The 25158-nt window shown below is 55.5% G+C and overlaps 1 protein-coding gene across 2 annotated transcripts; it reads left to right on the plus strand.

Annotated features, from left to right (window-relative positions):
• CD244 (CD244 molecule) lies at positions 1–24744 on the plus strand. 2 transcript variants are annotated; one of them, XM_037150206.2, is made up of 9 exons: positions 1–76; positions 14534–14860; positions 14933–15211; positions 16360–16476; positions 16722–16789; positions 18761–18829; positions 21224–21289; positions 22425–22481; positions 23510–24744. In XM_037150206.2, exons 1-9 carry the CDS (start codon positions 19–21, stop codon positions 23585–23587), a joined length of 1119 nt encoding a protein of 372 aa, XP_037006101.2. In that variant the 5' UTR covers positions 1–18; the 3' UTR covers positions 23588–24744. The 2 variants fall into 2 exon arrangements, 1 of the variants encoding a protein (XP_037006101.2); XR_008390491.1 differs by lacking the exon at positions 23510–24744 and having other exon boundaries at positions 18761–21289; positions 22425–22458.
• The last annotated feature ends 414 nt before the right edge of the window (positions 24745–25158 follow it).

Here is a 25158-nt window from a genome sequence, read left to right on the forward strand (position 1 = left end):
CCTTTGGCCCTGCTGGGGATGCTGGGGCCGGCTCTCACCCTCGCCCTCCTGGTCCTCACCGGACGTCAGAGCCAAGGTGAGGGGCCCTGTCTGCACAGGGAGGGGCTGCACCGGCCTCAGGGAAGCGGGTCGGGTCCTGCGCCTCTGGGTGGGGTGGCTGCTGCTGTCACCTGGAAGGAGGCTGAGCAGCCCCTGACCGCTGCGGACCCCGGGTCGGCCCAGCAAGGCTGTCAGAGGGCCCGGAGGAGACTGGCCAGCCGCCCGAGGTCCGATGGCCTGGGGCTTCGCTTTGTTTTTGTGTTTGGTGAGAGAAAGTGTCCTTCCTGCTGGCTGTAGGGAGGACCAAGGAAACAGCCGCTCATCACCGGGGGAGGAGAATCAAAAGCGGGCCTCAGGCTTGGGTTTCCCCAGGGGAGCTGGGTGGCTCTGGGGCTCAGAAACAGCAGGTTATTGTGCTCAGAGGCAGGGAAGCCGCCCGCCCAGGAGGAAGGTGTGGACAACAGCCCCAGAGGCAGCGTCTGGCCTGGGGCCTCCCCTCCGTGGCACCTCCTGCGGCACCAAGGACTCAGGGGCCAAAGAACTGCTGGGGGGATGGTGACCTGGGTTGGGGGCGAGAGACAGGGGCTCACTGGGTGTAGAGGGTGGAAACCACGGTACCGGTACCGGGGTCTGTTAGGAGGCCGTGGTCTGGTGGGCGGGATTGGCAGCCTTGCCCGGGGGATGAGTGACAGAAGGTCGAGGCTGAGATGAAGATGATGAGTCTGTGTGACAAGGGACGAGCCCCGTCCTCACCCACGTCCCGCCAGCTCGGCTGTGTCTGCAGACCTGCACGGGGGACACCGGGCCAGGGGTCTGGGTACAGGGGTCTGGCTTGGGCAGAGGGACCTGTGTGCTGTGTCCCCCGTGGGGCTGGCCTGGCGTGAGCTGATGGAAACCGCTCTTTGTGGGTTTTAATGTTTAAAACTTAAAGTTTGAAACAATTTGTGAGTTCCAGAGTCATTGTAACAACAGTACACAAAATTCTCCTATTTCCTTCACCTAGATTCACCAGTTCACATTTAACCACATTTGCTCTCTTTCTCTCCCTGTGTATCTGTGTGCATATCAACAGAAAATAGTAATGCTTTTTGTTAAAACACTTCAGAGTGATGCCCCTTTACTCTCCTGATCGTCTTGGTGCATATCGTCCGAGAGCAGGAACGTCACCATGTCACAGTGCATCATCACAGCGGTCAAGTGTGCTGGCTTAGTATCGATGCTACCAAATCTGGAGCCCACACTTAAATATCATCCCAATGATGTGCTTTATGGCATTTTTTCCTGATTCAGAACCCGATCAGAATCATGTATTAGATTCACTCATTATGTCTTTAATCATTGTTTTTAATTGTCATTTTTATTTATTTGTTTTAGACAGAGGGGAAGGAAAGGAGAGAGAGAGGGAGCAAAACCTCAATGTGTGGTTGTCTCCAGTGCGCCCCCAACTGGGGACCCCACCCACAACCCAGGCCTGTGCCCTGCCTGACTGGGAATCAAACTGGCGACCCTTTAGTTCACAGGCTGGCACTCCATCCACTGAGCCACCCAGCCAGGGCTGTCCTTAGTTATTTTCAATGTATGAAATTATTCCACAACCTTTCTTCACGACAGGGATGGTTTTGGAATACACGTTGTTGTTTTAATACAATGAGTCCTCGGTCTGGGCTTGTCTCCTCGTATGATTCAGGAGATATGATTGTTGCAATGAATATCACAGAAGTGGTGCTTTTTTTTTTCCATTGCATCCCATCAGGAGACAGGGTGACAGTGAGACATTTTTTTTTACAACTGGGGTCACTGGAGAATGCCATCGGTATAAGACACATGGAAGAAGCTCATTCTTCAATTTGCAAAACTCTTCCACAGGCTGCAGACTTCATGCTGAGCAAAGCCACATGAGTTACGGTGGTCTCCCACTCGCGCCCCCCCCCCCCCCCCCCCGCTTCCTGCCCTTCCGCTCTGCCACCCGCTGTGTTTCAGCCACACCGGCTGCTGGTCCCCGAGCTCAGACTCCTCTCTTTGCCGTGGGGCTTACTCCCCGAGCCCCTCAGAGTTCCCCTCAAACGCCACCTTCTCAGCGATGTCTTCCCCAGTGACATGTCGGCCCCACCACCCTGCAGCACCCGACCGCCCTTCCCGCTCTCCTTTCTGTGCAGCAGGCACCTCCATCTCACCTGCTGTCCTCCTGGTTAGTGACTGATTTGCTGTCCTCATGCCCCACTGTCCCTCACTGGATGTGATGTCCTTGAGGCCGGAGCTTCAGTCTATTTTGTTCACTGCTGTGTCTTCAGCATCTGGAATGGCATCTGGCACAGACACACTTCCTATTAAGACTTATTGAATGAATGGATAAAGTGAGAGTTTATCTCCACACTGCAGAGTTTCACTGGGGAAAACACGGTTCACGTCTGTGGCCTTGGGGATCTAAACTAATCTCCTGTTTCTTGGTTTCTCGCTTTTATTTTATATATTTATTTTATTGTTTTTATTATTTTTGAAATATGTTTTATTGATTATGCCATTACAGTTGTCCAATTTTCTCCCCTTTGTTCCCCTCCACCCTGCACACAACTCCCACCTGCATTCTGCCCCTTCAGTTCAGGTCCGTGGGTCATACGTGTAAGTTCTTTGGCTTCTCCATTTCCCACTATTCTTACCCTCCCCCCGTCTATTTTGTACCTACCATTTATGCTTCTTATTCCCTGTACCTTTCCCCCTCTCTCCCCCTCCCCGCTGATAACCCTCCATGTGATCTCCATTTCTGTGATTCTGTTCCTGTTCTAGCTGTTTGCTTAGTTGTTTTTGGTTTTGTGTTTTTTTCGGTTCGGTTGTTGATAGTTGTGAGTTTGTTGTCATTTTACTGTTAATATTTTTGATCTTCTATTTATTAGATAAGCCCCTTTAACATTTCATAGAATAAGGGCTTGGCAATGATGAACTCCTTGAACTTGACTTTATTTGGGAAGCACTTTATCTGCCCTTCCATTCTAAGTGATAGCTTTGCTGGATAGAGCAATCTCGGATGTAGGTCCTTGCCTTTCATGACTTCAAATACTTCTTTCCAGCCCCTTCCTGCCTATAAGGTTCCTTTTAAGAAATCAGCTGACACTCTTATGGGAACTCCTTTGTAGGTAATTGTCTCCTTTTCTCTTGCTGCTTTTAAGATTCTCTCCTCTTTAATCTTGGCTAATGTAATTATGATGTGCCTTGGTGTGTGCTTCCTTGGGTCCAACTTCTTTGGGACTCTCTGAGCTTCCTAGACTTCGGAAGTTTATTTTCTTTGCCAGATTAGGGAAGTTCTCCTTCATTATTTTTTCAAATTAGTTTTTAATTTCTTGCTTTTTCTCTTTTCCTTCTGGCACCCCTATGATTCAGATGCTGGAACATTTAAAGATGTTCCAGAGGTTCCTAATCTTCTCATTTTTTTGAATTCTTGTTTCTTCATTCTGTTCTTGTTGAATGTTTATTTCTTCCTTCTGGTCCAAACCATTGATTACAGTTCCAGTTTCCTTCCCTTCACTGCTGGTTCCCTGTACTTTTTCTTTTATTTCACTTTTCATAGCCTTCACTTTTTCCTCTATTTTGAGACCATACTCAACCATTTCTGTGAGCATCCTGATCACAAGTGTTGTGAACTCTGCATCTGATAGGTTGGCTATCTCTTCATCACTTAGTTGTATTTTTTCTGGAGCTTTGGTCTGTTCTTTCATTTGGGCCTTTTTTTTTTTTTTGGTCTCAGCATGCCTGTTACTAGTAAGGGGCAGCGCCTTAGGTGTTCACCAGGGTGGGTCAACGCACATGGCTGCATCGTGACGCTGTATGTGGGGAGGGGTCCGAGGGGAACAGCGCTGCTTGTTCAGCCCTCTGCCGGCTTTCAGCCACTTCCCCCGCTGCCCACAAGCACACTGGGCCCTTCTGGTGCTGATTCCTGGGTGGGTTTGTGTACGTTCTAGGACCCTGTGCGTCTCTCCAACAAACTTTTCTGTGAAGCTGGGACTTTCTCCCACCACCGCAAACCCCACAGGGTTTTTCAGTCAGCGGTTTGAGGTTTTCTTTCCCTGAAGTGGAGCCCTGGGGTGTGAGGTCTGACTTGCTCCCAGTTGCCCCTCCCGGTTTATCTGCCTGTGAATGTGGGACCGCCCGGCCCGCAATCCGCCGCCTGGCCGCCCGTCCTCTCTGCCCAGCTGCCCGTCTCCGCCCCTCCCACCCGTCTGAACATTTCTTCTTTAACTCCTTGGCTGTTGGACTTCCATACAGTTCGATTTTCTGTCGGTTCTGGTTGTTTTTAAATTTGCTGTTGTCCTTCTTTTGGTTTTTCGAGGAGGCACAGTGCGTCTGCCTACTCCTCCCTCTTTCCTGGAAGTCTCTATTTTATTTATTTATTTTTAAATGTGTCATTTATTTTTGGAGAGAGGGGAAGGGAGGGAGAAAGGGAGGGAGAGAAACATCGATGTGCAAGAGAAACGTTGACCGATTGGCTCTTGCGCGCTCCCAACAGGGGCCCTCGCTGGCAACCCAGGCATGTGCCCCGACCAGCAATCGAAAATGGAACTGGTGACCTTTCACTCTGCAGGGCAATAAACTGCGGTGGTCAGGGGTCAGCGCGGTTACTTGTATTTCAAATGAGGGCAGCCGTGGTGCCTGCTTCGTGGGGACGTGTGAGAACTGGGTTTGAGAGAGACAGCAGCCCACAGAGGGCTTAGGAAAGTGAGTTCACAAGTCCCCCCGTGGCTGCTCATGCTACTCAGCTCTTTAGAGGCAGGACGGACACTGATGTCACCTGGTTTCCGAATCACAGAGGAGAGAGACTGTTCCGTAACCCTTCCTCTGTGTCTAATTGAACAGAAAGTGAGGTAGAAAATCTTGAGACGATGAAGCTTTATTATGTGGCTCTTTTCTGAGGGTTCTCATGGTCCCGACCGGGATCGCAGGGAGACCTCAACACTTCTTAACTTAAAAGAGGTGTATTAAATGACATTATTACATCATATTGTGAAATATTCTAATTGCTTTACAATCACATCTCCCAATCTATTCGCGCCCTTTCCCTGGCCTTTTTAACAAAATGTAATTGTTACTGTACTTTTCCCATTACCATTTAACCCCCCGCCCCCGGCAGTCGTGTTGTCCACGTCCGTGAGTCCTTTTTCCTTTCTGCTCTGTCCCTCCACACCCTCCCCCTGCCACTGACTGTCATCCCGCTGTCCATCGCTGTCTGCCCCCATTTTCCTTGTTAGTTCAGTTTGTTCATTAGATTCCAAGGACTTTGTTCTTAAAGATTTCATTTATTTGTTTTAATTATTTTATATATTTATTTATTTTTAAATATTTTATCTATTTATTGTTAGAGAAAGGGGAAGGGAGGGAGAAAGACAAGGAGAGAAACACTGACGTGTGAGGTGAACACCGATAGGTTGCCTCCTGCACGCCAACCGGGGACCAGGCCTGACCGGGAATTGAACTGGCAGCATTTTTGCTTTGCCATCAACGCCCCACCAACCGTGCCGCGATGGCCAGGGCACCCTGACGTGTCTCGAGCAGCCTTGCCGACCCTTGGCAGGCGCGGAGGGTGCAGAGGGGACGGCTCTTCTGTTCATGGAGCCGACGTCACCGCTGTGCAACAAAGTATCCAGCACAGCAGGAGCTCAAAGCGGCAGCGGAGTGAATCCGTGAATTGTTCAAGCACCTCAGAGGCAGACTGGGATGGTTTGGGGGGTCGGGTGCGCTGGGGAGTGGGGCCTTCAGATCACTGCCCACAAGAGTGGGCCTGAAATCCACTCAGGACCCTAGATTCTGAGGAAACCCAAAGGACACACTGGGGGCCGTGCAGGCCCAGGGGCTGTGGGCAAAGCAAGGGCCCAGGCAGCAGTCTCCGGGCTCGGCTCTGAGGGCCGCCTGCCTGCCGTTCACGCAGAGGGAGCCTCTGACTGTGCAGGCGAGGGAGGCTGGGTCACTGGGCTTCTCTGCTTCAAAGTGTGGGTGGCCAGGTGGCTGGTGGGTCTGGGAGGAGAGAACTCAGGAGGGAGCCCAGTGCTGCAGAAGTCACTGCAGGGACAGCGAGCCGTTGTGTCCTGACTGCTTCCGCATCGAAGCGCGTCGTGAGCAGAGGAGCCTGTGCAGTTACAGCTGAGCATCGGTGACTCGTGGTGAGGTGCTCGCTGCTCTGCAGAGACCTCTCGTCTCCTCCCTGCCGTTTCCCCTCCCTCTTCCAAACACTCACCCACCACTCCAGCCTCTAACACCGCAGGTGTTTCGGCTGCGTGTCAGGGCATCTGTACGGCAGGTGGTCTTGGGTGTGGCCTCGTTGGCTCAGCATCTGATGGCTTGTCTGTGGTGTTACTCGTCGCTGACCGTTTCCCGTTTTACACAGATGATTGTTTTCATGGCTGTACAAGACTTCATTGTCTGACCCCGTGACAGCTTATCTCCCGGTTCTGCACGGGAGGTAGCGGTGGGTCAGCTCCGGGTTCGCTGTTGGGATGACGCTGCTGCGAGCCCTTTGCACGCACCAGCGTGTGCTGGTGCCTCTCCAGGGCGGAGTCACAGGGATGCAGTGCACACACCTCGAGCAGAGGCCGCCCGACTGTTTCCTCAGTGGTTGAACCCAGCACTGCCTGAGAGCGCCCCGCGCCTCTCCAGCCAGTGGCTGCCTCTCCTGAGGGTATGCAAATGGGAGAGGAAAGCGCTGGAACCCAGGCACCACCTGCATGCGGCACCCCTGGGCTGCTGCCTGAAAGTCCTCCACGAGAGTCTGAGGGGTCACTGAGGTGCATTCGGGAATTCAGTTCATCAGAAAATTAACCAAACAGCTTCACGAAGCCCTTATTATATTTCAAAAACGGTGCCAAGTGTTCTTGGAGAACGAGTCTGAAACAGATGTGGGTTCTGTTCTTCAGAACCGTTCAGACAGAGGACAGTCGTCACGTGAAACACCAAGTAGAAGGGCAGACGGGGGCTAAGGGTTGTTCTCGGGCAAGATGTGTTTATAAGGAAAAGGACCTGTGTGCACCTTGGGGAAGGGGCCTTGGAGGGTAAAGGGGAGAAGGGACAGGGACCAGGGAGGACAGTCTCAGCAGAGGGACGGGCCTGGACACAGGGTTTGAATGGAGCCACGAAAAGGCCGGGTGCCTGCGTCTGGGAAAGAGCTGGGAGGGGGCTCCCTCGCAGATGCAGAGACGGCGGGGCAGGTGGCGCAGTGGGAGGCGGGGGTCGCCTTGCTCGGGAAGGTGTCATCGTGTTCCTGTGAAGCCCCCGAGTGGGGCTGCGGAGAGGAGATGAAGTGCAAGGCAGGCTCAGGGGAAGGGTCCCCCCCCCCCCCCCCGCCCCGCCCGACCTACTGGAGGGTTCCGCCCTCACTGGGGCCTGACTGGGGCCCCCAGTGCCACTGCATTTTGGAGTCAGCCTGGGCCCTCTTAACCCAGAGCCCCGGCAGGAACCCCCTCTGTGGTCTTCACCTCGAGCCTTTTCGCATATCCCTGAGCTGAGAAAAACCTCAACATCCTTTCGTAGGCTGGTGGGGGTTCCCAGCTCCAGGCTCCCTCCGCCCCAGGCCGGGCCTGGGCTCCACACCACAGGCCTGGCTCTCGGGGGGCTCTCCCCTCGGGCGCAAGTGGCCTGGGACCCACTCAGGTGGGTCAGCGGGTCTCCTTGTCGTCCTCGGTGCTGGCTGCCCACTCCTTCTGGAGAGGCAGCGTCGCCGCTGTCCTGTGCCCAGTTCCCGTCTCAGCTCCCGGGAGAGGGGCTTGGAAACTGCCCGGCAGCGACTGTGCCGGTCCCGGCCCCTCGTCCACCCCGGGCCTCTGCTGACCAGGCCTTGTCCTCCCCTCTGGCCCTCAGGCCTCACTGCCTCTCACTGCCACGCCAGGGCAGGGTGGACGCTCTCTTGTCCTGCTGCCGTCTCTTCAACCTCCTGTGTCAGGCAGGCCCCTCGGGGACAAGGGCTGCGACCTGCCTGCGGTGGCCCCGGTCCCCAGTCCCTGCCTGGCTCTGTATCCTGGCCACCCCCTGGGGGCCCCAGCCCCTCCGAGACCACCTGACTCCAGCCACTCCCCCACCCTCCTGCCCTGTGCCCTTGAGGCTGCAGGAGGACATTTCACTGCGAAGAGCAACTCAGGGTCCAGCCCCTCTGATCTCAGCCGGGGGCCCTGGGGAGGGGCAGTGCCCCGCAGCCTCCCCCGTTTCCTAAGAGCTGATTCCAGACCCAAACCGTCTGTCCCACCACCGCAGCCCGCACCTTCCCGTTCGGAGAAGGGGCTCCTCCAGCCCTGACCCCCAAAGTCCCCAGCACCGGGGTTGCCACGAGGGGCCCTCCAGTGTCAGCTCAGAGCTCGGGGCTGCTCCTCCTGGGGGTCCCTCCCCGGCTCTGACGCCGGGGCTTCCCCAGGGGCCATCCAGGGCCGGCTCGGCCCTGCTCACACCCCTGCCTTCTCTGCACCTGCCCTTCCTGGGGGCTGCCCACTCCCCGCAACTCATTTCCCCGCAACTACAGAGGCTCCTGGAAAACCGCTGGGCCTTCCGACTGCGCCTGCTCCCGTGTCTCTACCGCCTGCCCAGGTTCCTCCGCAGGACAGCCCCCCACCGCCTCAGACCCCGGCTCGTGATGGCAGGCGCGATTCTGCTGCAATTTCTTAAAAAGGCCCCGTTTCACCACGACTGGTGCAGCTCAGTGGGTGGGGTGCCGTCTCACAGACCAGAAGGTCGTGGGTTCGACTCCCAGTCAGGGCATGAGCCTGGGTCATGGGTTCTGTCCCCAGTAGGGGGTGCGAGAGAGGCAACAGATTTATGTCTTTCTCCCTCTTTCTCCCTCCCTTCCCCTCTCTCTAAAAATAAACACGTAAGATCTTTTAAAAAGAAAAGAAAGGCTCCATTTCAGGGGTAGCTGCAAAGTAGCATTACATGGAGAGCCACACTAGTTTCCTCTGAAATTCTCCAACTTATTTCCCTGAACATAATCAACACAATTGCTGCAAAGTTTATGGTTAATACGTGTCAACGAGCTGACGCTTGGGTCTGTTTTTGTGGTTTGTGTTTTCTTTTGGTTTTTGGATGTGTTTCCTCTTGTTCGGCCCATTTATTTATTTTTTTGTTTTATTTTGTGTATTATAATGAAAAAAATTGAAACAGTTTGATGGCCTGATTGATGGGTTTCTAAAAAGATTTTAATTACTTATATTTAAATAGAGGGAAATGGAAGGAGAAAGAGAGGAAGAGAAATATCAGTTGGTTGCCTCTTTCACATCCCCAGTCAGGGACCGAGCCAGCAACCCGAGCCTGTGCCCTGACTCAGAATGGAACCGGTGACCTTTCAGTTTGCAGGATGAAGGCCAATCCTGCAAAACCAGTCAGGGCTGGTGTATGTTATTTTTCTCCAGGATAATTTAGATTTGCCTCCAGAAGGCAGCCAGGTAGGAAATAATAGATTCTAGAGCACTTTAATCTGAATCAGGGTGGAGATGACTCAAAATTGGGTTTGAGTTTCTGTGAGGGCAGGTGTATTTGTTTCTTGCTGCAACCAGTGCGGAGTAGAGGTTCCTGAGTGGGGTCGACGGGAGATGAGGAAAAGACACAACGCAGACAGTTTAAGGAAAAGCGGGGGCCAGATGGGACATTGTCCTCTGATGGAGAGGCCATGAGCCCTGGACATGGGCTCCGCGTTTGTTTTATGGGGCTGGTGAGATGCAGCTCACGGACGTTTGGCAAACTTGGGGAGATGCTGCGGGCACGGACCGTTCCCTTCCTAGGCTGTCTGACTGATACATGTGTCTGCTGCACAAGTTACAGCCTCGTTCAGCTGAAGCTTGAGGTTATCTGTCTCCTGTGTCACCCCCGTGGGGTCCGGCTGTTGTTGCTCTGGCTTGGTGCACTTGTTCAAAGCCCACTGAACAAGGGCAGCTTTGTTCAGCACTCAGCCTTGCCTATGACACCAGCCTTCACCTTCCCCCACAGTTGCTCACTCTGAATTCTCCTTGTGTAGCTGTTTGTGAACCAACTGCGAGCCTGCTGGGTCTTAGGTGCATCCCCTCCTGACAGGAGGTCCGGCTCGCCTCGCTCCTAAGCTGATTGGAAGCCCGGCTCAGCTTCCCAGCATTTCCGCTGCTTTTTGTGGAATCAGAAGACGCCTCCTGAGGACAGCAGGAGAGAGGGCAGATCTCATCTCCTTAAGTTTCCTTCCTTCAGATCCTGGACCTTAATTTTCCCCTGTTTTATTAGCTCCTTGGTGCCCTAGCAACACGCTTCTGTATTTTGCCCATTTCGTTCTTAGGTACCCTCAGTGGGAGTGTTGGGCCTCACGTCTACACCTGGTCTCCCATGACCGGAACTAAAACTCCTCAGGTGATCATGTCTCTCAGGCAGTAAGTGTAAGCAGTTTCACGAAGGCAGGCCCAGTCCCCAGACCCCAGGGCAGGGGCAGGCTCTGACTGTGGGCGCAGTGAGGGCGCAGCCAAGACGGAGCGGCTGATGTCCTTGCTGCAGCTGTGTTGGTCCCCTTTCCACTCACCTGTGTACTTGGGATCTCTGAGCACTGTGTGCTGTGTCCTGCTCCCGAGTGCAGCCCGAGCGCACGGAGAGGAAGACAGGGACACCTGGCGCAGTGTCCGTCTCTGGCTGCTCCTGGGCAGGTCCACTCCCAGGGCCCGGACAGGAGCAGGGGCCCCTGTGTTTCAGCCTCAGGGTATCACAACCAAAGAAACACATTCCGGACTTCCGGCCAAGATGGGAGCGTAGGTGGATACACTGTGCCTCCTTGCACAACCAAAATAAGGACGATGACAATTTAGAAACAAAATAACAACCAGAGCTGACAGAAAATTGAACTGTATGGAAGTCGGACAACCAAGGAGATAAAATAGACACATTCATCCAGACCGGTAGGTGGGGTGGAGTCGGGCAGCCGGGTGGGGTGGAGAGGGGCCAGGGCACAAAAAGTGGTGGCACCGGGCGTGCAAGGCACCCTGGGTGTGCAAGATGCAGCGGAAGGACCCTGGGCGTACAGGTGGCGCCTGGCAAACCCCGGGCACGGGGTGGCAATGGGCAGACCCAGCGAGGTGGCGGTTGTGAAGTGAGGCCCTGCACACGAGGCAGCTGGCTGACTGGGCGGCCCCACACGAGAGAGCAGATAAACCAGGTGAAATTGGAGAGCAAGACAGACCGCCCAGTCCAGGGCCCCAGTGCCTGGAAATAAAGCCTCAAAACACCGATTGAAAATACCTGTGGGGGTTGGGGAGCAGGGAGAGACTCCCAGCCTCACAGGAAAGTTTGCTGTAGAGACCCGCAGGGTCCTAGAACGCACACAAGCCCACCCACATGGGAATCAGCACCAGAAGGGCCCGGTTTGCTTGGGGGAAGCGGTGGAAGGGACTGAAACCCGACAGACAGCGGAGCAACCGCCATTTTTCCTCTTGGACCCCTGCCCCACAACCCAGTCACAACCCAGTGACTGGGTTGCGCCACCCTGGCGAACGCCTAATGCTCTGCCCCTCGCTACTTACAGGTGCGACAAGACAAAAAAAAAAAAAAAAAAAAAGGCCCAAACGGAATAACAGATCAAAGCTCCACAGCAAATACAGCTAAGCAACTAAGATATAGCCAACCTATCAGATTCACAGTTCAAAGCACTGGTGATCAGGATGCTCACAGAATTTGGTTGAATTTGGCCACAAATTAGATGAAAAAATGAAGGCTCCACTAAGTGAAATGAATGAAAATGCACAGGGAACCAACAGTGACGGGAAGGAAACTGGGACTCAAATCCACTCAAATGGAGTGGACCAGGAGGAAGAAAAAAACAACCACACAGAAAAGAATGAAGAAACAAGAATTCAAAAAAATGAGGAGAGGCTTAGGAACCTCCAGGACATCTTTAAACGCTCCAACATCCGAATTATAGGGGTACCAGAAGGGGGAAAGGCACAGCCACCAGTGGAAAACTTATTTGAACAAATAATAAAGGAGAATTTCCCCAATCTGGCAAAGGAAATAGACTTCCAGGAAATCCAGGAAGCTCAGAGGGTCCCAAAGAAGTTGGACCCAAGAAGGAACACACCAAGGCACATCATCATTACATTAGCCAAGATTAAAATGAAGGAGAGAATTCTAGAAGCAGCAAGAGATAAGGGGACAGTCACCTACAAAGGAGTCCCCATCAGACTGTGAGTGGATTTCTCAAAAGAGACCTTACAGGCAAGAAGGGGCTGGAAAGAAGTATTTGAAGTCATGAAAGGCAAGGGCCTACATCCAAGATTGCTCTATCCAGCAAAGCTTTCATTTAGAATGGAAGGGCAGATAAAGTGCTTCTCAGCTCAGGTCAAGTTAAAGAAGTTCACCCTCACCAAGCCCTTATTCTATGAAATGTTAAAGGAATTTATCTAAGAAAAAGAAGTTAAAGAAACATGAACAGTGAAAGGACAACAAACTCACAGTTATTAACAACTACACCTAAAACGAAAGCAAACGAAAAGGACAGCTAGATCAGGAGTGGAAACATAGAAATGAAGATCTCAAGGAGGGTTAGCAACAGGGGAGTGGGAGGAGGAGAAGGGGGGAGAAGGTATAGAAAATAAGTAGCATAGACAGTAGATAGAAAATAGAAGGGGGCAAGAATAGCATGGGAAATATAGAATCTAAAGGACTTAGACACATGGTCATAAAGTAAAGGGGGGGTAATGGTGGGGACGGGGGGGTAGGGTGGAGGGGAATGAAGGGGGTGATAGAACGACTGTAACAGCATAATCAATAAAAAAATTTTTAAAAAGAGAAAAAGAAAAAGAAGATAAAAAACGTGTAAAATGACAGCAAACTCACAGTTATTAACAACCACACCTAAAACAAAACAAAACAAAAAAAACAAACTAAGCAAACAACTAGAACAGGAACAAAACCACTGAGATGCAGATCACAGGGAGGGTTAGCAACAGGGGAGTGGGAGGAGAGGAGGAAGGTACAGAGAACAAGTAGCACAGACGGTAGGTAGAAAATAGACGGGGGAGGTTAAGAATAGTGTGGGAAATGTAGAAGCTAAGGAACTTGTGACACATGGACATGAACTAAAGGGGGGAATGTGGGTGCAAGAGGGTGTACAGGGTGGAGGGGAAGGAAGGGGGGAAATGGGACAACAGTAATGGCATAATCAATAAAATACATTGAAAAAACACAAGAAACACATTCTGTCCCCCCGCCCTCACCCTAACAGCCTCCACTGCCCGGGTTTGCGTATCTGCTGCCTCCACTGGCAATGCCTCGTGACTTCCCTGACCGAAAGGGCCACAGACGCACCCCTTCTCTTCGCAGAGGGCCCTGGCCGCCACTCTGGGCGGTGACAGGCAGCCTGGGTCACACACATTCGTCCCCATCATGGTCCCCAGAGAGGGAGGGGCTGGGATTTGTGTTCTTTTTCCCTTTCTAGTTTTTCTAAGGAACAGTCCTGGTGGAGGTTTTCTAGTGACTAAACACCTGGTGAACATGCCCTGGCCGGGTGGCTCAGTTAGTTGGAGCTTTATCCTCTACACTAGAAAGTTGCAGGTTCAAGTCCCAGTTAGGGGACATACCTGGATTGAGGGCTCAGTCCCTGGTCAGGATGCGTATGGAAGGCAATCTGTGTCTGTCTGTCTGTCTGTCTGTCTGTCTCCCTTCCTCTCTCTGTGAAATCAGTCATATCCTTGGGTGAGGATTTGAAAACAGAACCGGCGAGTGAGGAACGATGGTAGTTTGCTGTTCCAGGAGGGTTGTGAGCGCCGCTCTCTGCCCGGGGAGGGAGGCGTGAGTCCAGCGAGGAGTGTTCGTCTCACTGGGTGTCCCTATTCAGAGCTCCTGGTGGTCACTGCTGGCAAGTGCTGGTCACCTCAGTGCTGCGAGCGGAGGGAGTCACATCAGATATGAGGGTTACTTAGGACGTCGTAGTTAGGAAGTCACCCTCTAAAGCCGAACTGGGTTCAAGCTCGTCTTTGTCCCGGTTTAACTCGGGGTAGCCACTTTTAAGTTCTCACTAAATCTGTTTCCTCACCTATGAAATGGGGAGAAGAACCTTGTAGGTCATTGCAAACTGAAAGAGTTAAAACATGGAAAGAGCCCCGGCTGGTGTAGCTCAGTGGATTGAGTGCGGGCCTGCGAACCACACGATCGCGGTTCAATTCCCAGTCAGGGCACCTGCCTGGGTTGCAGGTCAATTCCCATCAGGGGGCTCACGAGAGGCAACCACACATTGATATTTCTGTTTCTCTCCTTCCCTTCCTCTCTAAAGATAAATAAATAAAATATTAAAAAAAAGAAAAACTTAGAAAGGGTTGAAAACCTGCTCGTCCCTTAGTAAGTACTCAAGAGTTGTTAGCTCTTATTATGGGCTGTGGCTCCTTCAGAGCCTGGGGAGATGGGGCCCCAGTAGGGGGCGTGTGCTCTTGGGTTCTCAGGCTCTGGGGTCCTCACGGGCCCCGTCCTCTTGGCTCAAGGGAAGTCGCTCTGGCCGGACACCAACCCTGCCCTCTGCGTTTCTCTGTCCTAGCTTCCTCTGAATCTCCTGACCCCAAGGTGGTATTATCGGGAGCACGTGTCCAGTTACCGGTCCCTCCCGGCATCCGGACGGGGCAGGACTCCATCAAATGGAAGGTGCAGCTGCGTGCAACGACACAAGTTCACATACTCGCTGGGAAGAGGGTTGCTGATTCAGATCACAAATGTAATCCTCTCAAAAATATGCGCTGTTTCATCATGGTGAACTGGACACTTGTCATTGAGGCAGCTCAGCCGCAGGACAGTGGCATCTACTTGCTGGAGGCCACCAATGAGACGGGAGAAACTAAGAACCACAGATTCAACGTGTCTGTGTTGGGTGAGTGCCTGCCCCTCTGGCTGCGGCGGGGCTGGGTGTGCAGCGCCTTCCTGACCAGGTCTCCGCTTCCAGACCCTGTGGGGACCCCCCGGCTGCGGGTGCAGCAGGAAGCCCTGGACGGAGGGAAGTGCCGAGTGACTCTGTCCTGCTCCGTCTCTGGAGGTGGCCATGCGAGCCACGGTGATGTGAGCTACACCTGGTACCGGGGGAGCGAGCGGATCCTGGGCCCGGGGAACCTGTCCACACTGGAGGAGCAGACCGCCGGCGGCCCACATGCGTACACCTGCAGAGTCAGCAACGATGTCAGCTGGGCCAACCAGACCCTCAGGCTCAGCCAGGGCTGTCTCCAGGGTGAGTGCAGAGCCTGGGGCGGGCACAGGGCTGAGACGGTGGGCCCCTGACTGGGCTCCTGTGCAGGAGAGACAGTGGGGGGGGGGGACAGCCCCCGTGGCTGGCTCCCCGGGGTGCCGGCCTGGAGGCACACGGGTCTCACGGCCAGGCCTGCCTTCATCTGGGAAGCATTTGCGTCCCCGTCAAGACTCTGCTTCGGGAGAAGTGTCTCCTTCACACAGCAAATGCTCGGTTGTCGGGAGTGACGGCCCGGCCCGGCCGCTGCCAGTTTCCTCCTCGAGACGCACAGAGCCCTGCTCCCTCCTGAGTGACACCTTCCCCAAACCGTGTTGTTCCCTGCGAGGGGACTTGCCAGGCGTCCCACAGGAGCACCTGGGTCCCAGCAGCAGCAGGGCATCACCGCGGCACCTGGCAGAGTCCTGGGCTTATCGCCTGTGCCTGTCCTGGAGCTCAGTTTGCGCCAGTTTTTATTAGATGCGTAAGGACTCAGTGTGGCAGCAGCACAGGCGGAAATGACCTGCAGTCCCTGTCTTCAAGGACCTTGCAGCCCAGCAGGGACAAGCAGAAGCTGTGTGGAGACAAGGGCACGTCTGCGGGGCTCGTCAGAATGGCAACAAGCTCTGTGTTCTCAGGCAGAGTCATGAACTTCTATGAGCCTCTGCTTTTCTCTTGGGTAAAGTGGTAATAACACTGCTAATTAAATGAGATACTACTTGTAAAGAGCCCAGCCCGCTGGCGTCTGAAACGTGCAATTCCTCCCGAGTTTGTTGACTGAAGAGGGTTGCACAAGAAGAGCAGGAAGGTGAAAGGAAAGACCTGCTCCAAACGTCTTTTGGGTTAAAAACAAGAGAACGGACCGATGCGACAGTCGCTGTGTTTTGCGTTTGTTAGATCACATGACAGACCCATATGTAGATGACATGACCTCCTCTTCCTCAGTGAAAAGCGGGGGCTCGGAGAGGGAAGCAGGCTGCCGAGGGCTCCGAGCCTGCGGGGCTGGACTCCGAGCCCAGCTCCCAGCGTCGCTCCAGGGAGGGCGTCCCCGGTCCCAGGGAGACCCCAGGATGGCGCGGTCACAGCCGCTGCGGCAGCCAGGCCGGGAGGTGGGGAGGCCTGCGTCCTCACGCCCCTGCCCTCGTGTCCCCCAGAAATCGGCCCCCAGCCCCTGTGGATAATCGTCGTGAGTCTCGGCGCCGCCGTACTGCTGCTGGGCGTGGGCACCCTGACCTGGGTCTGCGTGCGGAGAAGGAGGAGGAAGCGAGCAGGTAGGTGGACGGCCCCTGAGAGACGCTGCCCTGGGGGCAGCGGGGCTGGGAAGCGCAAGCCTGGGTCGGAGGGACAGCGGTGGCTCCCCAACACGCAGCTGCCCCGCAGTGGCCAGTGTGCGGGAGACGGTCGGCCGGCCGCTGCCCCGGAGCCCGCTCGGTCTCCTGGGAAGAGCACTGACCCGCTTCCCTCTGGACCCCTTCTCCGGGCCTGGGTCCGCAGCTCCGCTTCTGTCCTCACACAGAGCCCAGCCCCGAGGGGTCCTTGACGGTTTACGAAGATGTCAACAACCTGCGCACCAGGAGCGGTCACGTACGTCACCTGGACACTGCTCTCGGGAGGATGGCCACGCGAGCAGGGGACCCGGGGAACCCAGCTGCCCTCTCAGAGTGGCCCTGAGCCCCCGTCTCCCTCCCGCTCAGCACCCGAGCTCTGGCTGGGAGGGAGGCGGGGCGAGGAGACCAAAGGAGGGCATCTGGGCGCAGAGACGTGCCCACCCAGCCCCCGGGGGTGCCGGTGCCCTCATGTCCTGACGCTCAGAACAAGAGCCATCCGCTCGTACTTCGTGTCTGACCACAGACTCTCGTGTCCCCGCAAGTCCCATTTCCCTTTGCGGGTCCCTTCGTCTCTGCACAGCCGGGCAGGCGGCAGCCTGACTTGCTGAGGCCCGAGTGTGTTGTCCGGCCCTGGGGACGGGAGGCCTGGGTCTGGCTCAGGGGGTGGAGGGAGTGAGGCCACCGCGCGATGAGCCAGGCCAACGCCTCCGCGGGCAGGGCCTACTCTCTGTCACCCAGAGGTGAAGAAGGGGAGGTACCACAGAGGGCCTGCAGGGCAGGATGTGGGGACAGGCCCAGGGGACAGGCAGAGCCTCACTGAACTGCTTGGTGGGAAGGGAGGGGCAGGAAGGACCCTCCTCCTCCCGCCATTCCTGGGGCTTGGCTGGGCAGCGAGGCAGGAAGTGCGTGTGCGGGGCCTCCTCCCCCGGGGCCTGGGCACGGGGCAGCCCCTGCAGCCTGTGTCTGCACCCCAGCAGTGGAATATCGGGGTGTGAACCTGAAAGCAAGCTGACTCCCTCACCGAGCCAACCCTGGTACCAAACTCGGCAACCAGAAATGCCTCCAGCCCCCGATGCCCAAATGCTCACCAGAAAGCTGCCCATGGAGAGCACCTTAAAGATTTTATTTATTTGTCTTTAGAGAGAGGGGACAGGGAGAGGAACATCAGTGTGTTGTGTGGTTGCCTCTCACACGCCCCCTACTGGGGACCTGGCCTACAACCTCAGCATGTGCCCTGACTGGGAATGGAACCAGCGACCCTTTGGTTCACAGGCCTGCGCTCAGTCCACTGAGCTGCACCAGCTGGGGCCAGTGAAGAGCACTTTAGATTAGAGAAATGAAGAAGAAAACAGGGGAAATAAACTTATAGAGTAAAAAAAAAACCTACTGGGGCTTCAGGCCCATTACTCTGCTTCTGAGCCGGTGATTCAACGCCCCACGGCCCCGTCCCTCCCGGCCTCTCCCTACTGTCTCCCGGGTCCCGCCCGAAGGCTTCAGCTTCAGGCTTTGTGTGATCTCACCTGGGGCCCAGATGTGACCTGTCGGAGACACTTCACGCAGGTCTGGGCAGAAGAGAAAAGCAGTGGAGTCCTGTGTCTTCCCAGATGCGACGCCTCTGTGGCCTCCAAGGGCAGCTGGTGTTTCTCTGCTCCTTCCAGCCGCCCCACCCCCGTGAGATGAGCCCCAGCAGAGCCCACCCTGGCAACTCACACTCGGGGGAGGGAGCACGAGATGCTTCCAGCCCAGCCCGGCAGGACTGAGAGAGGGAGACTCGGCCTCTGGCCTTGGGTCCAAGGCTTCACCCGGCACCGCAGCTGCACAGGAGGCTGGCTGGAGGCCAAGGGCAAGCTGACCACCAAGGCTGGTTCTAGATAGGGGGCTTGAAAATGTCTCAAGCCTCTGATTCCAGAGTCCCGAGGTAAACGCTCGGACCACAGCCCTCCTCGGAGCTCAGGGCCAGGGCGACCACAGCCTTAGCCCAGGGCTGCTTCTGAGTCAGCAAAGTGAAGCTGGTCACTCAGCGCTGCGCCTTCCCGCTGCGGAGGTGCCCGAGACCTGCGCTTCCACATCGGGGGGTTCCTCCTTCCCCCGCCCCCCATGGGGGTGACCCACGGCTGCTCCCTCCTGGAGCTCCTCTTCGCGCGGTCTCTCCCCACTGGACCCGGACCCTCAAGCCTGAGCCCCCCACCCAACGGTACCAGGTGTTCCTTTTCGGTTCCTCCCTCAGGAGCAGCGGCAGGAGGAGCGGGACTCCCCCATGGCCGGGACCACCATCTACTCCATGATCCTGGCCCAGGTACACCCACTTCCCTCTTCCAGGCTCCACCTGTCTATGGGGCTTTCTCTTGTGCTCCCCCCACTTCCCCGAACAAAAGGAAACCTCACACCCTTGAACGGCAGGGTAAGACCGTGGTCCTCCCGTAGCGCAGAAGGTGGCTGGCTGACTGTCGGGTGGTCTGGGGTCTCTGCAGCGGAGCGGAGCTGGGAGGCGGATGCAGGAAGGTCCCCTTGCTGGGGCCAGGGGTTGTGGCCCTGGGGGAGCTTTTGGCGGTGGAGGAAGCCGGCTGGGAACTCAGCCTCTTTCCCCTCCCTGCTGCTTCTGAACTGAGGCCCCTGCACTTTCCGCCTGCTCTTGTTCTGCCTGTTCTCAGGGGAGAGGAGGTCTGTGTGGTTCTCTCTTACCTTCTATGACGTCTCGACTTAACAAGAACATGTATGAAGTGCGATGTCCGTTTTTGCAACAAATCTTCTCTAACAGCCTCGTGAAGTAGTAGGTGTTATGCAAACCTCATTCCACAGATGAGGAAACACTCCAAGGGTAACTAGTGTCCTTGAGGCCACATGGCTGGGCGGTGGCGAAGCTGAGTGGAATGGTTTCTGACAGTTTCTAAGAGTCTGGGCTTATGGGAAGTGACCCTGGAACTGGGGACCACCCTCCAGTGTGGCAGCCGCCGGACAGTGGGGGGAGCCCGGGCTGCGCCTGTCTTAGGGAGACACTATCTGCTGGTGGCCAGTGACAAGGAAGCTCTGGACAAAATTATTATTATCATTATTCTTAACGAACTTGGACCTGAAGTAGCAAGCTCTTCAGCTTGGGGGCCCAGCTGCAGGACAAAGAAAATCCTTGGGGAAATAGGAACAGACCTCAAAGAAAGAGCAGCAAAGGAGCCGGGGAGGGCAGAGAGGAGAAATTCCCGAGCACGTGGCGCCTCCTCCCGCCCCGCTCGCTGCTAGTGGGCCCAGTCAGAGCCTTGAAAGGAGACGTGCTGACTAAGAAATGTCCAAACTTGTAAGAATGTCTATGAGTTTACTTGAGCCAAATTGACGGCAATTGCCAGGAGGCAGAACCTCAACAGGTGGAGAAAATGCAGCAGGCGGAGGGCGGCAGTTTTGCACCTTAGTTTGTGCACCGGGATCGGAGGCAAAGATGCACAAGGTTACGTCAGACCCACTGGGGACAGATTCGGGAGGCAGGAGGGGGCAGAGCGGGGGTGGAAGACATCTGGGGTTGGATAGAAAGTGGAACGATGGACACGCTCCCTCTGCACAGGTGGGCACAGCCAACGGCAGTGAGTGCCGAACACGGTCTCCTGCTCAGGTGGGAGCCTGTGCCCCGAGGGGTCTGGAAAGAGGAAATCTCCTTGACGCTCTCGTGTTACCGGGGAGGTGCGGAGATGTCACAGACAGGCCCGGTTAAGGTTCCTTATTCAAGGAACACACTGGGCTGGGACGAGACTGCCTGCCGAGACTCGCTTCTGTCCCACAGTGTAAATCCGAGGCTGTCCTACGTGGGGACTTTGTGTCTCTGAGCTTGCAAGGCTGCCCCGAGCTGGTCAGATTCGTGAGTGACGCGCCGTCTTCGGCAGATGCCAGAGCGATGGACTCTCCCGGCCGGCCAGCCTCGCCCCTACAAGGGGCGTCTGGGACGTCCAGGGACAGTGAGATGCCTCCTCCGCAGCTTCTTAGAAGCCGCCGGTCGCCTGCTCGGAGACCGCTTGTGTCGGGCCCAGAGGAGGAGGGTCTGCGAGGAGGGAGCCTTTCGTGCTGAGGAAAGAGCACCGGGGAGTTCGGGTTAAAGTTCAGCATCTGCCGTGGACAGCACGGTGTGGGCACTTACGTGTTCGGAGCCTCATCTGTGGAGTGAGGCGAACTGTGGTCACGCTGATGGTGCGGCGGTGTTCGGGGGGTGCGGGGGTGTCACACAGCTGCAGAGCCCCGCAGGTGCTGGCCCACAAGAGAGAGGGACCGGCATTCGGGTTGTGTGGCCTCCTGACTCATCCAGCTTCTTCTCGACAACAGTCAGACCTTCCGTCTGGGCCCCGGCCGGGTAGCTGTGGTGGCTGGAGCACCATCCTGCTACACCAAGGTCCTGGGTTTGATTCTTGGTCAGGGCACATATCAGAATCCACAACTGATATTTTTCTCTCCTCTCTCTCTCTCCCCCCCTCCCCTTCCCCATTTTCTGTCTCTGAAATCAGTAAAACGTATCCTTAGGTGAGGATTAGAAAAAAGAATCAACCAATGACTGCAAAAATAAGTGGAACGACAAATTGATATTCTCTCTGAAATCAATAAATAAAAAAATCGGCAAGCTTACGTTCGGGCGGGGTTGAGGGGGCGGCAGAATGAGAACTCCCTGGGTGGGGCTACACGTGTGCTTCTGAAATGATTATATCTCTCTTCCCATTAGCCGTCCGATTTCACATCACAAAGAATGGAAAACACCCTCTATTCGGTGGTGCAGCACTCCCAGAAGGTGAGTCTCCCCCTCCTGGGGTTCAGGGAGCAGGTGTCCACCGGGGGCGACTGTTTTGCGTGTGCAATGCAGGCGTGTGTTTGCAGAGTGTGCGAGCACTTCCGCGTGAGTCGTCTTCCCTTGAGTGCCTCCCAGTGCTGGTGTTCAAGGGCCACCCGGACAGCACCTTGGAGTTGTGGGTGGAGAAAAGCAGCAGCTCAGACTGGAGCAGAGCGGGCTGCAGGTGTTTCTGAGTTTCTGTGGGAGGCTGAGGGAGTCACACAGACAGGAAGCGCTTGTGCGGGGACCCGGGGAAGGCGCCCCTCCAGGCCTGGAGGGGGTCCCAGTGCACGACCTCTGGCGTGGAGCTGGGGGGCTGCGCGGGGTGCAAAGAGACATAACATCCACTTTCCGGGAACCAGACAGAGGCGCTGGCCGGCCCCGTCACACGGAGGCCTCCGGACGGGGTCCGCCTCCCGCCCTGATCCCAGATGGGCTTGCAGCGGTTCCGAGTGCCTGGAACCACAGAGGTGGGCACACGGCTGCCACTGTCCTCTGCTCCCCGCACGTGCCAGGGGTCGGGAAGAATAATGCTCCCATGGCTGGAGCCACGGTGCCCACGCGTGAGCTCAGCATGGCACCACCAGAGGCTGGGAGCCTGACACTGTGGAGCACTGAGGCCACGCGGGTCGGGGCCGTGTGTTTGTACCCAGCGCAGGAGAGAGCTCAGGGCGTGATTTCAGACTCTTCGTTCACTTGGATGAGAGATATTGACATTGTAGCGGCAGCACCTGCTCACAGAGATGGTCACAGGCTCTGCCTTCATGTTGTGAGAACTGTTCAGATGCCTGAAAGTGCTTCCAAACAGCACCGTGTGTACGTGTGTGTGTGTGTGCGCGTGCAGGTGAGTGTGGCCAGGGAGGGGGCGGGACTCTGATGGGGGTTCAGAAATGTCCAGTCGTAGGCCAGTGTGTGTACCCATCTCTGGAAACTGTACCCACCATCCTTCACTCCTGGGGTGGGAGGTGCTACCCACTTCTGGTGGGGACACTTCTGGGACTTTGCGGGCACTGAGTCTCTTTTGGGACCCGTCACACCAGTTGAGAACAGGACACTCGTTAAGCTGAACAAAGCCCTCTTCCCCTCTGCGTTTCAGTCTGGCTCCAAGAAGAGGAAGCAGAGCCCCTCCCTGACTTGCACCGTGTACGACGAGGTGAGACCGTGGAACTCCTGGGGGTGCGTCAGTGTCCACAGCTCGGCCAGGAGGCCGTGCACCTGTGTAAAGTCATGCACAGAGTCTCGGTGTCTCAGGATTTCAGGGACATTCTAATCTGACTTTTTATACTAGAGGTGGAGACACAGGTCCCAGGGCAGTGCCGGTCTGACATGAGGTCACATCACGTGTTGGAGTTTGGCTCTTGCTGGGTGGGGCGTCTGACTTTCAAATCAGGGCCGGCCCCAGGCTCACTTCCCAGCTGTGACTCACCCCAGATGCATCAACTTCCCCGTGTGTTTGTGGGCGTGGGGGTCAGGAAGGCAGAAGTGAGTCTGAGTGACTTTCTAAAGTCAGCGAGTAAGGGAGAGTCGCTGCAGGAGACCCGTGCCCTCGGCCACTGACGGGATGGAGTCTGCGTGGAAGTGCCCCTGAGCCTGGTGGCTGAACTGGTTTCCATCAGACCATTGAGGGAATGGGAAGGAGGGTCTCCACGGCCAGAGAAGGCCCCTGTGTCTGCGGTGGCCTGACAGTGTGGTTTCATGTGAACTACCTGACTTAACCCCCACAGAACGTGGGGAGTGGGGACAGTTACACTTTCCATTTGGACCCACAGAAAGTGAGGCATGAGAGTACCCCACTCACTCCCCATTTTGCCTGCGACTGTGCCTGAGCTTCCACCTGTGGCCCGATGACAGTGTCGCCTCGGGTCCCAAGGGAGGGGGTGGGCGGGAACCCGCTGGGCTTCTTGGCTTCAACTGTAGCCCCACCTTCAAGCCACTGGACAGTCCAGAGTTGCGGTGAGCACCGTGGGGCCCCAGGCAGCCCAGGCCGAGTCAGGCGGAAGCTTGGTACGGTGAGCAAAACAGGGCCCGGGAGCCAGAAGACTGGATTCAAGCCCCTGCTGCACTTCAAACAGTTACTCGTGCTTCCTTTTCTTACTCTGTGAAGTGGAGATAACAATTCATACCCACAGGATTGCTACATAGTCTCCGAGTGGGAGGGTCTGAACTTCTTTTCTTCTGCAGGTTGGAAAGATAGGAGCCAAAGCTCAGAGCCCTGTGTTAACCCGCAAGGAGCTGGAGAACTTCCGTGTGTACTGCTAGCGGCCACGGCTGTTGTCTACCAGCATCTGCTCTGGGAATCAGAGCAATGGACGGCACCACACGAGTCTTGGAAGGACAGTTCCTGGTCTGGGGATTTGTCCACGGACTGTACTTGGTTTTGAAAACGGTTTCTAACAGCCATGAGAAGAGCAAGGTTGTGAAGTAATGTCTTCCACCTGACAGATCACACGAGACAGGTGGGGCAGTTCACGCAGGAGCGCAAGCCGGTCCAAGTACTGAAAACCTGTCAAGTTCTGTGCGAACGCAGGGTGTTTTCTTAGCATCAAGATTCCTGCCTCCCGGTTTTCCAATCCGTTACTTGTGTCCCCTCCTGTCCCGTCTGGGGTGCCCACGTTTGTAGGCCCTGCCCTGGTCCAGGCCCTCCTTCCCGGGAGCGGGAACAGGCAAAGGCAGCTCAGAGGCGGAGCAGCGGCCTCCTCCGAGAGCGTGGACCCGCTGGCCGCAAGCCATGGGCAGGTTCCCCAAGGGGGCCAGGCCTGGGCTTCACTCAAGTCCAAGGACAAAACTGCCCACCCCCACATATGACAACTTTGCTTCTGGCCAGTTGTCCACGGGGGAGCGGAGGGGCAGGCGTGGGTGGTGCGGCACCAGCTGGTCTCTGAGTGGGCGGCCCCCCGGGGCCCACGTGCCCTGGTAACTGGCGGTGGCACCAGCGGCCCCCTCTGGGGATGGAACGGGTGATTTTTTCTTACCCTGCACTTTTTTTACTGCTGGATTTTTATAAAGCCGCATGTGTGTTTGTTACTCTTGATATATTTTTAAGTGCTTAAGGCATCTCTTCCATATAAACCTCCCATTTATTTACCCGGAAGCTTTCCTTGTTGTCAGGCCCTCTCCCCGAACCGTGGCCTCAGCCCAGGACCCCGGCAGTGAGTGGCATCACACCCCACAGAGACTTGTATTCATGGCACTGTGTCACACGGACACTTGTGTCACACGTGCCTTGTACATCACAGGCACTGCCCTGGGCTCTGTTCTTCCCATGGGAGCTCACAGCACCATCGTCTTGTCTTTTCTCCACAAAAGCAGCCGGATTTGCCTCTGCGCATATTGTAATGCGTTCCACCGGGTCCCCACCAAATGAATGCTGAGGGTATTCCCTGCCCTTTATTATTAAAAATGCTACATCAATCTTGTGTGCGTGAGTGAGAATACCTGTCGCGTTAATTCTAGCAGAGGTTCGTAAGACAGCATGAAGGTCCAGTTCTCCTTCCGCCGCCTTCGGCCCAGCGGTGGCGCTGCATCTGCGGTGAGGGGAAGTGTCACGGCCGTGAGAGCAGGCAAACGTAGCAAGTAGGCCGGCAGGGCCAGAGGTTCTGGCTATCGAGAGCTCTTTCCATAGGCTGAGGTTTTCCTGTGAGAGTATCTTCTCTGTGATTTTTTTGGATTGGTGTTTGCTCACTTTTTGAGACTTCAACATTATCTTAACTCTCGAAGGATGTCCAAACCTATAGAGAAATTTTAGAAAAAATTATGAAGAGACAAACAGAATACACCTGGAAGCAAGATTTCAACGGGCTGAGATAACATGTTTCTGAGAATAACATTTT

This window comes from Artibeus jamaicensis, unplaced genomic scaffold, assembly GCF_021234435.1.
Source record: "Artibeus jamaicensis isolate MK-2021 breed Jamaican fruit bat unplaced genomic scaffold, CSHL_Jam_final scaffold_625, whole genome shotgun sequence".
In the NCBI taxonomy this organism is placed as follows: domain Eukaryota; kingdom Metazoa; phylum Chordata; class Mammalia; order Chiroptera; family Phyllostomidae; genus Artibeus; species Artibeus jamaicensis.

What these genes read in the sequence shown, in the direction of transcription:
- CD244 (XM_037150206.2), top strand. Translation starts at nt 19, where the DNA reads ATGCTGGGGCCGGCTCTCACCCTCGCCCTCCTGGTCCTCACCGGACGT. An exon ending in TGCGCACCAGGAGCGGTCAC is followed by an intron (nt 16,790 to 18,760) that starts GTACGTCACCTG and finishes TTCCTCCCTCAG; the next exon opens with GAGCAGCGGCAGGAGGAGCG. An exon ending in TGGTGCAGCACTCCCAGAAG is followed by an intron (nt 21,290 to 22,424) that starts GTGAGTCTCCCC and finishes TCTGCGTTTCAG; the next exon opens with TCTGGCTCCAAGAAGAGGAA.